The sequence below is a fragment of the Parambassis ranga genome, chromosome 8 (genome assembly GCF_900634625.1).
Source record: "Parambassis ranga chromosome 8, fParRan2.1, whole genome shotgun sequence".
NCBI lineage: Eukaryota > Metazoa > Chordata > Actinopteri > Ambassidae > Parambassis > Parambassis ranga.
The window spans coordinates 6426426-6439941 of NC_041029.1; the positions used below are offsets into that span (position 1 = coordinate 6426426).

Consider the following 13516-nt stretch of genomic DNA (forward strand, 5'->3'; position numbering starts at 1 on the left):
TCTAGACTAATATAAAGTATATTTTAACCTACAAACTATCAACAGCACAGAGATGCCCTGTTTGTCTTGAACACTGGCTGAATGAAATGTGACTGTGAGCCTGAACAGAGGTTGTGTGTGTGAGAGAGAGAGCTGATTAGCAGATAATTGGCCTCAGCAGTGAGAGCTGACCTGATGCTTGCCTGATTTTTGAAAAGCAGGCCTGACCGTGTGTGTGTGTGCTGCTGTGTGGATCAGACAGGTGTCTGTCTGTGTGTGCTGTTTGTTTGTTTGTTACCCAGAACAATTATGGAGACCTCACACCTTCTTGTTGGACTCCTCTTGTCAGGGTTCTGTGTCTCTGCGTTCCCACCAGCACACCGCAGGCAGCATGCTCTGTATAAACGGCCTCAGCTTCCACGGAGCTACGGCTCTAAACAGCAGGAGAGGGTGAACACGGTCAGTGTGACCTGCCACCCGGACTCCCTGGAGATTGTGATCCAAGCCGACATGTTTGCAGTCGGAGCTCCTGTTAACAGTGATGATCTGCGGCTCGGTGTGGAGCGGGATGACTTCTGCACAGCTGCACCTTCCTCTGGAGATGAATACAGGATCCTTGTGGGATTCGATGACTGTGGCACAAAACACTGGGTAACCTGATCTCTCTTTTTACACACTTATTGTTCAGAACTTGCACTAATGAACGTCCCTGGTGTCCACAGATGACTGAGACCTCTCTGGTCTACACAAACCTCCTCATATACTCGCCTGTGGACTCTCCTAAAGGGGTGGTTTGGATGGAAGGGGCTGTGATTCCAATTGAGTGTCACTATGACAGGTCTGTCCGTCTTTTTAAATCCTGCCTCAAAATAAAAACATACTGGACCGCTGCTCACGTGCTGCGTTTCTCAGGAAGTACAGCTTGTCCAGTTCTTCACTCACACCTACCTGGATCACCTTTACATCCACGCAGGCCACTGCGGAAACCTTAGCGTTTGACTTGAAGCTGATGAAGGGTACGTTCCTGCAGGTTCCTCTCCCAGGCCTCCTTGGTCTTCCTTTGTACTCACTGCTTTGATTTGTGTGCAGACGACTGGCTGTATGAGAGAGGCGCCAACGTGTATCACCTCGGCGAGACCATCAGCCTCGAGGCCTCGGTCAGAGTCGGACATCACGTGGGGCTCCGCGTGTTCTTCAGCAGCTGCGTGGCCACACTTGACCCCGACGTGAACACTGAACCCCAATACCACTTTATTGAAAATGGGTAAGCAATGACTGGAGAATTCACTTCTGCACCCATCTGTGTCCCATCTGTGCAGATCTACACTCAACAAAAATATAAACGCAACACTTTTGTTTTTGCTCCCATGTTTCATGAGATGGACTTGAAGATCTAAACTTCATTCCAGATACACAATATTACCATTCCTCTCAAACATTGTTCACAAATCTGTCTAAATGTGTGATAGTGAGCACTTCTGCTTTGCTGAGATAATCCATCCCACCTCACAGGTGTGCCACATCAAGATGCTGATCTGACATCATGATTAGTGCACAGGTGTACCTCAAACTGCCCACAATAAAAGGCCACCCTGAAATGTGCATTTTGTTTCTGCTTTATTGGCGGTCTGGGGACTCAGAACCAGTCAGTATCTGGTGTGACCACCATTTGCCTCATGCAGTGCAACACATCTTCTTCGCATAGAGTTTATCAGATTGTCTATTGTGGCCTGTGGAATGTTGGTCCACTCCTCTTCAATGGCTGTGCGAAGTTGCTGGATATTAGTGGGAACTGGTGCACGCTGTCGTATACGCCGGTCAAGCACATCCCAAACATGTTCAATGGGTGACATGTCCGGTGAGTATGCTGGCCATGCAAGAACTGGGACATTTTCAGCTTCCAAGAATTGTGTACAGATCCTTGCAACATGGGGCCGTGCATTATCTTGCTGAAACATGAGGTGATGTTCATGGATGTATGGCACAACAATGGGCCTCAGGATCTCATCACGGTATCTCTGTGCATTCAAAATGCCATCAATAAAATGCACCTGTGTTCTTCGTCCATAACAGATGCCTGCCCATACCATGACCCCACCACCACCATGGGCCACTCGATCCACAACATTGACATCAGCAAAGCACACGCTGCATACACGCTGTCTGCCATCTGCCCTGAACAATGTAAACCGAGATTCATCCGTGAAGAGAACACCTCTCCAACGTGCTAGACACCATCGAATGTGAGCATTTGCCCACTCAAGTCTGTTACGGCGACGATCTGGAGTCAGGTTAAGACCCCGATGAGGACGACGAGCATGCAGTTGAGCTTCCCTGAGACGGTTTCTGACAGTTTGTGCAGAAATTGTTTGGTTATGCAAACCAATTGTTTCAGCAGCTGTCTGAGTGGCTGGTCTCAGACGATCTCGGAGGTGAACCTGCTGGATGTGGAGGTCCTGGGCTGGTGTGGTTACTCGTGGTCTGCGGTTGTGAGGCCGATTGGATGTACTGCCATATTCTCTGAAACGCCTTTGGAGACGGCTTATGGTGGAGAAATGAACATTCAATGCACGAGCAACAGATCTGGTTGACATTCCTGCTGTCAGCATGCCAATTGCACGCTCCCTCAATGCTTGTGGCATCTGTGGCATTTTGCTGTGAGACAAAACTGCACATTTCAGGGTGGCCTTTTATTGTGGGCAGTTTGAGGTACACCTGTGCACTAATCATGATGTCAGATCAGCATCTTGATGTGGCACACCTGTGAGGTGGGATGGATTATCTCAGCAAAGCAGAAGTGCTCACTATCACACATTTAGACAGATTTGTGAACAATGTTTGAGAGGAATGGTAATATTGTGTATCTGGAATGAAGTTTAGATCTTCAAGTCCATCTCATGAAACATGGGAGCAAAAACAAAAGTGTTGCGTTTATATTTTTGTTGAGTGTATGTAACCATATTTAAGCTGAACTTCTTTACCAGGTTCCACTAGCCTAGTTTTAGCTTTCGACTTTTTTTTTAAACATTTAATCGAACCTTGTAACGTCTAGTGTTTGTCAAAGGAAACAGAAATATGTTTTGTAAAAGCAGATTTAAAGCCTAAAATCTGTGTGTAATGGATGGTGCTACCAGTGGCCGTAACAGGAACTGCAGTTAGCATCCCGTTGTTGCTAATACACCGAATGTGAGCTAGCATCCTGTGTTAATTTCCAGTTGTTTTAATGTCACACACCCAAGTCTTTCAGTGTTGTCAGTGTCAGTTTTTTTTTTGCAAACTCATCAAATATTCTGAAGGGATCTGCATTGTGAGGCTAAGTTACAGCTAACAGTTAGCAATTGTTAATGTGAGCATTGAGTAAAATCCAGATTTAACATGTGGTTTAATGGTCCATTCAGTCGGTGTTGTTCTCTCTAGGTGCCTGGTGGACTCTCAGCTTCCTGGTTCTAAGGCTCACTTCTTACCCAGGACACAGGATGACAAGCTTCAGTTGGTCATCGATGCTTTTAAGTTCCACGATGACGACAGAGGAGAAGTGAGGTTGTACACTTGCATCGTGTCTGTATTATGTGTTTGTGTAATCATTTCTCCACTTTTCTGTATATTTCACAGCTCTACATCACATGTCACCTGACTGCTGTACCGGTTACTGAAGTAGACTCCAAGAATAAGGCGTGCACCTTCATGCAAGAAAGGCAAGTGTGACTTGAGTCAATAATTTAACCTAATGAGCGGAAGCATGTCTGAACAATAAAACTATTTAGCAGATGGCGGTCAGCTGATGGTAATGACTACCTGTGTGGGTATTGTCAACACCAAAACGAGGTCGGCCAAACCCACGGCAAGCCCAGGAGTGCCGGCAGGTTTGGACCTCGGGGGTTTGGACCTCGTGGTTTTGGGAAGCTGGTAGAACCTGAGCCCTTGAAGAAGAGCAGACTGGAGACGGACTGGGACAGGAAGACTGGTACTGGCTGATTTCTGTAGTCTGTGCATGTAACAACTAAACCAGCCTGTGATCTGTAATGTTGTTCCCTCCTGTGTCTTTTTCTTAGTGTGGAAACAGGAGGCCAGAGTGGGTCCTCTGACGGTTTTGCCTGCACAGAAAAGTGCGCCTGTACCTGAGGATGAATTGAAACTGGACATGCCATTCTACGGCAGCCAGTGGAGAAGTGGAATAAACGGTTAGACGCCTCCAGATATCCAAAGGAATCACCTGTTTTTAAAGACCAGATCATAAAAAATGTGTTTGACTCTAGATCTGAAGGAGGGACCGCTTCCCACTCCAGACCTGGATGAAGAGGATGAAGTGGATCTAGGAGGTAAAGGGACAAAGGGACAACTTGAAGTGGACCTCTGACATAAAATAACTTGTATCTGTTTACAGAACATGAAGAACCCCTGGAAACTGCAGCCAGCCTTGAGGTCACACTGGAGGGGGACGGTAACGGCACAGCGGTCCTGGATGACATCAGCCCAACTACACTGTCAAATGTAACTGGTACAGAACCTGATACGATTATCCCAATTAAATAAACGGTTACAGTTAGGAGTGTGATTTCTGATGAGTATGCTATGTGGAATTTTTGTGTGTGATTAACAAATTTAGTTTAAGGACCAGGTGCTACAATGAGATTGAGATTTAAAAAAAAAAATCCCTTTACCACCATTTGATTATTAGCAACATGGTTCTATTGTGAAACCGAGGGCAGAATAAAATGACCAAGCGGTGAAATGCAGAGTTGATCAATTTATTTAGAAGCATTCAGATCTGGTGCAGAATACTTTGAGGGATACATACTCGGACTGTACTCTAAAATCTTCCAAGTCAGGTTTCATTACATACTCACTTTATTCAGAAGGTAGAGCTTTACAGAACATGATCTAATGTCAGGAGGACCAATCAAATATGTATACAACATGAAACTGATTCGTTTTAAAAGGTCAAATACTATGAAATGCTGCATGCATGGTGGTGCATGTAGCAGGAGTACATTCTGGACTTTTTGTTTCCCATTAGACATCAGCAAAACGACCGGCTGCCGTCAGAGTTAAATGTAAAACGTGTGAGCTTATTCTGTGTTTTCTAAAGAACCTATACACGATGGATATTTTATGATATAATGCACAAACATGTCTGTGAAAATTACAATGGTGGTAGTGGTACTTACAGCTTTAACTAACCTGTTACTGGCAGAGATTCTCCTTCATGTAAGAAGTTAGAATCAAATGATCAAGTGAGGAAAGCTGATGAAACAAACAGGATTAAGGGGTAAAAGCCATTTTACAAACAAAAGAAGTTTCTTTCAACTTCCTGACAAACTGCACAATATCCAAGCTTCTAAATGAAAAATAAGGTTCCAGATGTAAGAATCAGGAAAAACACCCACGGCTACAAAGTGAACTGCAGTTAGCATCTCGCTGCTCGTCCTTGCAAGTTATGATGGCCACATCGGCTCAGTGCATTCTAGCCAAGTTACAGCTAGCTGGCTAACCACAGAACTTTACAGGACAAGCAGTAGTTCCACACATTTGCTTTGTACACTCATACAATTAATTGCTGTGTAAATCATGATGTTACACGGCAAGCTAGCCAGCCATCACATCCACTCGGCTATCTGCTTGTGATAACACTAGCAAGCAAAGAAGCTTAGCTTAGCCAACTAGATGTAACTTGGCTACATTGCTCTGGCAGTGTTTACTTTTAAAATGTTAGCTGATTAGCATTAGCCAGGTCAGATAGGGAAGAAACTATATATCTATGCCAAGCTAGTATCTTGCTTTTATTAACATTAGCAAGCACCTAAGCTAACTGCAGCTTAGTTATTTTATTTTTATTTTAGATACTTATACCACATCTGATTAGCTAGATAGCCAATAGCAAGATCAGTCTTGAGAGGAATTAGATGCTCTTTTCCATTTATTGGGTAGCAATTTATCTGTATTAGCTGTAAGCTAATGTCAAAGGTATGGTATTTCAGGATAAAATGTAAATAGTATTTTCAGATGGCCAAAGAAGTTATAATTTTAAAATCAACATGCATTCCAATTCTTACATGTAGAACCTTTAAAGCTCTCTAAACAGCTCAACAGTTAAACCAGGGAAAAGCCTTCATTTAAATGAGCTAACATGCCTGAAGAAAACGATGCCTAACCCAACACAAACAAGGGCCTTCACCAAACTTGCTGCAAGTTTGGGGACATTGATATCCAACAGCGTGTACGCTGTGAGGGCCCCTGGTTAATGAATGAGAAGACAAAAAAATGGTGAGACTTGCCTCAGGCTGACACAGGGCTACACTGAGACAGGGCCTCAGCCAGTCCCCCATGGCATTGCTACAGGGAGAAGAGAGATCTGGGTTTTAGCACTTACAGCCACTGTTCACCCGGATGTTATGCAGCTGTACAATGCTCTGTGTCAAAGGCCTGGTTGCCAGTGCCGTGTACAGAGCATCAAGAAATGTATTATCTAAAGCAAAACACTTAAAAGTGCTCTCACATCCTCTCTGGCTCACTAAGAGCCCACAAAAACAGAGTCTTACATTTTCCCACTTTTTATTACAGTGTTGTTTCACATTGACACACACAGTTCATTACCTCATCTATTTGAGATGCAGGGATTCTTTTTATCAATAAAGTTTTAACAAACAAACAGAATAGAAGCAGAAACAGTTAGTAGAAGCCCTCACCAAGCAACGTTGGGGACACAAGTCCAACAGCACTAAGTGCTGTGAAGGCCTCACTGTTTAGCTTCAAACAGAAATGTATTTACATCAAACTTGCCTTGACACAGGATGGGTACTGCCCATGTAACTCCAGCGCCTTCACAACACTACGAACCATATCTACTACACTTCTACACACCTAAATGAAACATAAAGAAGGAAAGAAGCCACAGGACAGAGACAGTTTGAATCAGAATCAACAGAAACAGTTCTTGGTTAGGTAAATATTTCCTCTGTACTCTGTGATGCTCCTATATCTCTTGTTCCTCATAGCTCAGCAGTAGGTAACACAATACCAACACTGGTTTCTCTACTAGCAGCTGAGGACATTAGAAAAGTGTTGATTGTCCAAACCTATTTAAGAGAGGACTTCAAAATCGACCTCCAGGAGACATGACGGGGGGTCTCATACCCATGGGTGGCCGAGGAGGGGCTCCCTGGTAACCTGGAGGAACTACTGGAGGGGCCTGTCCAAATGGAGGCATTCGTCCTGGTATGTAACCTGCTATCCCCTGTGGTGGTCCGGCATACTGACCTAAAGACGGAATGGATACAGTGACAGGAAAGGTTCCAAAAATCTGCATTGAGTACAATAAATAAATAGTATGTACCAGGTATGGGATGCCGTATGCTGTGTGGATGAGGTGTCATCATGGCGCCCACAGGACCAACTGATGGGGCGGCGGCAGCAGCCGTCTGGCCTTGGTGGGAAATATTACACTGGTATCTGGGCAGGTGAGCCCGCAGCTCCTCCTAGAACACATGAGCCAGACGACAGAGGAGGAGTGATTTGACACTGAAGTTCTGCACCTTACAATCTTTACAATCCGATAGCAACCAATTAGTTCGGCAGTTTCACTTTAAAACGAAGAATATGAATCATCTGTGGAAGCTATAAGACGCTAAAAACATCAGCCAATCCTATGAGGCACCCCTGCATGGAGTATTGGCTGGTTGTCACTCTCTTCCTGCTCTGCGCACACCACAGAGGTACATGCATGATGGCCGAAGTCACAGACTGGTTGGGAGGCGTGGCCTTGAGGTGAGCTCCGAGAGAAAGGGGCGTGTGTTTACTTTCAAAATCTGGCTCACTCTCACTGAGTTTTCAAAATCTCCTACCCTACCTTTAAACAGGAGAAACAAGCATGCAACATCCAGCTTATTTATCTAATGGTCTCAGAAATGTTTTTCTAAAATTGTGCAGCCACTTACGGTAAAAACAAAAATTAAAAGAGGACTGTTCACGATGGACTACTTACCAGTGAGATATCCTCATCAGGATGGATCAACTTACTGGTTGCACTGGAGGTCATGAGGGTGGCAGGCTTACTGGACACAGTGGAGGGAGGTTTGGAGACCATGCTGCTGTCAGCACTGGGGCTGGCTACGGCTGTGCTGGTTTGAGTGTAGGCTGGGAAAGTGGCTTTGGAGGGGTCAGAGGAGGTGGAGGGGGGAGTGTGTGGCAGCCCTGGCACTGTCTGCTGACTCTAAATGAGGGGAGAAAGAGAGGAAGGAGAAGAATGTTAGGATGTGTCAGAAGGCTGCGAGGAGACAAAGCAGGAGCAGATTCTACCTGTCCAGCAATGGGGAACAGGGGCTTTGTGACATCAGGCTGGGCAGACGGGGCAGTGGCGGCAGGAACCATGGGTCTGGCCAGCACACTTGCAACAGGAGACACCTGAGGCATGTGTGTTATTCCAGGACGGTGACCCAGTGGAGGGGAAATGCCTGATACCAGCAGAACAAACTAATTCATGTATATAGCGCTCTAAATGATATCACAGTGATTATTAGCGTGTTCTGAGGGTTACCTGGTGGCAGACCCGGCATCATCGGGGGTATTATACCACCCATCGGTATCATCCTTAACACAGGAGAAAAATAAACTCATGTAAAACCACAGAGAGAAATAAAGCGCCTGCATTCGTTGTACTGACCCTGGAGGCATTCCTGGCATGACAGGGGGCATCCCTGGTATCATGGGAGGCACAGGGATACCTGAAAGAAGAAGATTCCAAATCACAACATGACTAAAAACACAGCTACATATAAAACACATCCTCCTGCAAGCAGACATGAGAACTAATGTCAAGATGAGATCAGGACTTTCCCACCTGAGTAGCTGACTGGCGGTATCCCCGGTGCCGCAGAGCCAGGAGGCATGCCAGGCTGGCCCATAGGGGGGATGTATCCCACCTGAGGCTGGCCTGCAGCGGGCTGCTGGAAGGAAGGACCGGGCTCATCGTTGTCATCATACTCATCAGAGTCATCCTGGTTCTGTTTTTTCTTTTGAGTATCTGAAAACCAGGAGCACAGTGAGTCTCTCTGACTAACCAGACAGTAGATTCAGAGTCTTTTGTTGGAAATACCTTGGTTCTTTTGTTCTAGCACTCGTCTCCTCTCTTCCATGTCTTTCTCTGGGATGCCCTCCATGCCATATATTTCTAGTTCAATATCTGTCCTTCCAGGTATTGCATTAGGGACTCCGTCAATGGTCTCTTTGTGTACCTAGAAATAAAGTATAATAATAAATAATTTTGAAGAGTTTGTTTGATTATAAGATTATATATATATATATGATAATATTAATGTGCTCTCACCTGCATACAGTGGATTGCTAGCCCAGGTCCAGTGTACAGCTTTTTATGACAGATGTGACACTTGAAATGTTTAGCCTTCTGATGCTGGATGAGAATCTTCTCATCATCAAAATCTCTGTTACAGTACCTGAGAGCACGCTTTAGGAAACTAAATTTACTGCATGCATGAACAAATATGAAAGATATTCATGGGCTATTTCAGTTATAATGTTCCTAAATTTGAAGCCAAATAGAAAATTCAACATCAGTCATGTTGTTTACATGTTACGAGCCAGCAACAAACACTCATTTAAAGCCAATTTCTTCGCAGACGGACAGTAAACTTTACATTATTTGACAGAGAACACGCTAACAGGAAGTTTCATAGCATCAAATGTAAGCTGTTGAAAAGGATACCAGCACCAAGGCTTCATTTGTTTCTTCTTCTTCCTCCCCATGATTTCAGCGCTGTCACTTCGCTGCCGCTTTTCCGATAATAAACACAGCTTACGGGAAGATGGCGTCGCGTCTCCCACAAGACACCGCGGCCCCAGCGCTCCCTCTGTTGGTCCAAATAAACAGTTACACACTTAAAGAGTGGATATATTTTCCACAATACACATATCGTTTGGTCATTGCGTTAATAAAACTGTTTTTTAATAGAAAAAAAGAAAGAAAGTTAAATTAGTTTGAGGCCTTTCTGTGTCAATATTCATCGCCTTAGATACACCGGAACCAAAGTCATAACCACATATTGCAGTCGGAAATATTTTGTTAACGTACACAAAGGTTTTCCGCAGTAGCTACGCAAAGTGAATGCTCCGAGCAGTTTCTTGAGCATTTTTGCATGATATCAGCCAGTTATTACAACGACATTAGCAAAACCATCCACAATACAAGTAAACAATAACATTGCTGCTATTTTAGCTTATGCAATAGCGCACATCTTGCAGCAGTGGGACAATGTTTACCTCACAAACCTCGTCCTTCCAAGACTCAATTGACGTGGAGGAGAAGGATGACTTTGACAGCGAAGAACTCGCTGGATACAGCCAGAAAACTCAACTGAACTGCTACTATACCATTTATCTTTATCAAGGCACAAGGTAATGATGGATAGTGTTCGTCTCATTTTCTGCCTCTCACATAAATAAATAACAGAAAGTCTGTGTGGGACATTAGCGCTACCATGCGACATGTTGGCAGGTGTCAGAACAACTCTGTATAACAGAATATAAGTCACCACACGCGTGGGCCAGTGACACTTTTGCAGGTTAAACCGAATGTTGACATTCAAAATGAACCAGGTGATGAGTAAACTGTTGATTGTCTTAGATCTGAGGCTTCTGGGGAAAGTGGGGCATGGAACCAGAGACGAGCAGACTCCACAACAAGTCAGGATGACTTTAGGTAACAAAGGAGCCACATGCCCGCCTTCTACCTGCTTTCAGTGCTCGTTTCTTGTTGGCTTTCACTGTTGTGCATCGGTGTATCCACGGGCTTCCACCGGAAATGCAGTCAACATGGAATCAGTGGTGTTTTCATTCATCTCTTAACTGCTCATTGTCGTGCTGCTGAGTTACATGTTTTTTGGTGCTTCTCAGTGACCTGACAATCTCCATAATATGTGTCAAGTGGAGTTGGCAGTTTCAGCTGTGTGTCTCACATGTGTGTTGTGTTGGATGTGTGGCTTATGGTCATCAGCTTTCTTCATCTCCTCTCCATTGATCTGAGTGGCTTCCAAATTCCACACTGGCAGCAAAGTTTGCTCGTATCCATACTGACTGTAAGCTTTGCCCACAGCCTGAGACTGGTTGACAGCAGCCTGCCGTCTGAGGCAGAACCCGAGCTGCGGACCTACATTTCAAGGAGGCTGAGCAAAGGAGCCCTGCTGGGAGGCATGGGGAACATTGCCACAGTGGAACTCAGGTACTGATGTTAAATACGGTAAGATTCAGAAGTGGATATGTCCTCAACACATCTGTGCTTGACATATTTTTTTTCTTTCCAGTATTCCAGAGCAGGCGATTGGCTGCTACTGCTGTCTCCTGGAGCAGGAAAGGTCTCCTGAACAGCCAGACGCTGATGGGAATGGATATGTCATCTGCTTCATGGGGGGTTCTGAGAAAGGACTGAACTTATATCCTTTTGCATGGTGGTATTTAGTCATACCCAAGCTCTTACAATAATAATTTCCTCACAAAAAGATGTTCACAGTGCTTCCAAAGAGCAGCTAGATTCCTTGACCAAACACACATTTAGATTAGAGCTTGATAAGTACGTCCAAGGCTTGCATGGAAGCCTGCAAACCCCAGAGGTAAAAGCACACCCTTGCACTGTAATGAAGACATATATATATACCTCACTGTGTGTGTCTGCATGTAGCTTCAGAACCTTGAAACTGAAGTGCGTCCCTATCTGAGCCAGTGGTATGAGGAGTCTGTGATGCACATTTATCGAGTGGTGCAGCTGGTCCAGAACAACACCAGCTTCCTGCTGCATGCTGTGAGTCCTTTTTCACTAGTAATGTTTAAGGAGGTACTGGAACCGAAATACAAGTAGTTGATGTTTGACTGAAGACTGTAGATAACATCATTATTGAACATTGACTGTGAGTTTGCTTTTGAATCTCCTGTGCACAGGCTCTGAGTCACACATATGTGGACGTCATCAATTCAGATGAGAGGACGAAAGCTGATGTGTCCAGGTGAGAGTCTTCATAGTGAACTACAGACAGTGCTAACAGGTCAGCAGGGCCTTCTTGTTTCTGTGTGTAGTACACTATATAACAGCTGTCTATTGTTTACTGATCCAGGTTCATTAAAGCAGCCAGTTTGCAGGGTCTCTCCCAGCAGGATACCACAGCAGCTTCCCTGTGCAAAGTCATGTCAGAGGATACACAGTCTCACTTGATTATAGACTGTTCCACCAGCCCTCCCACACTCACCAACACTGGTAAGTCCTGGTCTGTGATGTGCTGTACACACGCTGCATTTGTCTGTAGTCTACTGAACATGTTTTTTCCTCCTCAGTCAGTAACCGGTTCTGCGATGACTGGATTCAGGCGTTCCTAAACGCTGCAGAACGCTGCAATCCCTTCTTACTGAGGCAGATTCTGGAGAACTTCAAACTTAAGGTGTGAAATAGATACAACACAATTGAAACAAACATTTTTGGAATATAGTTGCTTATTTTGAATCAGATGGCAGCAACACATTCCTCTCTTCCCTTTTTTGTTAACATATTACTTCCTCCCTGGAACCCCCGCTCGCGGTGTCTGCAGGCCATCCAGGACATGAACAGTCTGAAGCGGTTTGTGCGGCAGGCAGAGATGAGTCACTACGCCCTGTTCCGCTGCTGCCAGTTCCTGCAGGGCTGTGGAAACGGAGATGTGCTGCTGCAGAACGCCAGAGCGGAGCACAGCGATCTGCCCGAAGCCTGCAGCATCATCACTGTCCTGGAGGAGTTCCTCAAAGAAGAGTCACAGGCTCAGGCATGAGTCCATATCAACAAGATGCTTTCTTTTCTGTCACTGGTGAGATGCTCCCAGCCACCCTGAACCCACACAAACACTACAACCTAAAACATGGGAAAACTATGGTAAAAGAAATGTAAGTGTAAGCTATAAATAATAACTCCTGTGTTACTAAATGTTGAAGAAAATTTCACAATATCGTTGTGTAAATCATCTTGCGCCTTGTTGTGAGTAGGTGGATGTACGCCCCCTCCTCTGCTGATAGTATCGTTACCGTGGGAACTGTTTCGCAGCGATAATTAAAATTTAAAAAAATAAAAACGTCATGCCTGCCACGGCAGGAACCACTATTGATACAGTGCTGTCATATCATGAATACTGTATAACACTACACACACAGCACTACAACATCACTGCACTGACAACAATTACAGTCAGCTGGAAACGGAAAACATTGGAAAAATGAAGGAAAAATGAAGGCAATAAAAATGGAACGTTTAGACAAATACTTTTCATAGAGTGGCACTTTAATGATCTTTATCTATTGTGTTGAGAACACTTGTATATAATGACTCTATGAACCAAATATTGTCTAATGTTGTGCAAACACACTATGGTCATAATACAGAATTGATCCATGATGTGTATATACAGTCTGTATGCTAAGTGATGTTAGATGTTTAATTGTACTGTAACCTGTGAACACACTGTTGATGTTTTGGCTTGTTATTGTTTTGTTTACAAACAGGGTAAGTTTTATT

At 44.5% G+C, this 13516-nt stretch overlaps 3 protein-coding genes across 5 annotated transcripts; 2 read left to right on the top strand and 1 right to left on the bottom strand.

Moving 5' to 3' along the window:
• The first annotated feature begins 191 nt into the window (after positions 1 to 191).
• LOC114439624 (zona pellucida sperm-binding protein 3-like) lies at positions 192 to 4512 on the top strand. The gene is made up of 10 exons (XM_028411685.1): positions 192 to 630; positions 702 to 817; positions 892 to 995; positions 1069 to 1243; positions 3397 to 3514; positions 3592 to 3674; positions 3747 to 3943; positions 4032 to 4160; positions 4236 to 4298; positions 4364 to 4512. Exons 1-10 carry the CDS (start codon positions 289 to 291, stop codon positions 4510 to 4512), a joined length of 1476 nt encoding a protein of 491 aa, XP_028267486.1. The 5' UTR covers positions 192 to 288.
• Positions 4513 to 4711: 199 nt separating this feature from the next.
• LOC114440272 (BUB3-interacting and GLEBS motif-containing protein ZNF207-like) lies at positions 4712 to 9812 on the bottom strand. 3 transcript variants are annotated; one of them, XR_003671116.1, is made up of 12 exons: positions 9698 to 9812; positions 9302 to 9428; positions 9071 to 9209; positions 8816 to 8998; positions 8639 to 8699; positions 8513 to 8565; positions 8275 to 8429; positions 7961 to 8188; positions 7313 to 7454; positions 7114 to 7236; positions 6760 to 6840; positions 4712 to 6312 (listed from the first exon to the last, which is right to left on the bottom strand). XR_003671116.1 is itself a non-coding variant. In XM_028412618.1 (11 exons), the coding sequence occupies exons 1-11, from the start codon at positions 9736 to 9738 to the stop codon at positions 6833 to 6835; spliced, it is 1260 nt and encodes a 419-aa protein (XP_028268419.1). In that variant the 5' UTR covers positions 9739 to 9812; the 3' UTR covers positions 4712 to 6832. The 3 variants fall into 3 exon arrangements, 2 of the variants coding, with proteins under 2 accessions (XP_028268419.1, XP_028268418.1); XM_028412618.1 differs by having other exon boundaries at positions 4712 to 6840; XM_028412617.1 differs by having other exon boundaries at positions 4712 to 7236.
• A 242-nt stretch (positions 9813 to 10054) lies between these two features.
• On the top strand, positions 10055 to 13294 carry c8h17orf75 (chromosome 8 C17orf75 homolog). The gene is made up of 10 exons (XM_028411425.1): positions 10055 to 10386; positions 10616 to 10690; positions 11084 to 11209; positions 11292 to 11420; positions 11537 to 11597; positions 11666 to 11785; positions 11923 to 11987; positions 12096 to 12235; positions 12313 to 12416; positions 12564 to 13294. The coding sequence occupies exons 1-10, from the start codon at positions 10244 to 10246 to the stop codon at positions 12777 to 12779; spliced, it is 1179 nt and encodes a 392-aa protein (XP_028267226.1). The 5' UTR covers positions 10055 to 10243; the 3' UTR covers positions 12780 to 13294.
• The last annotated feature ends 222 nt before the right edge of the window (positions 13295 to 13516 follow it).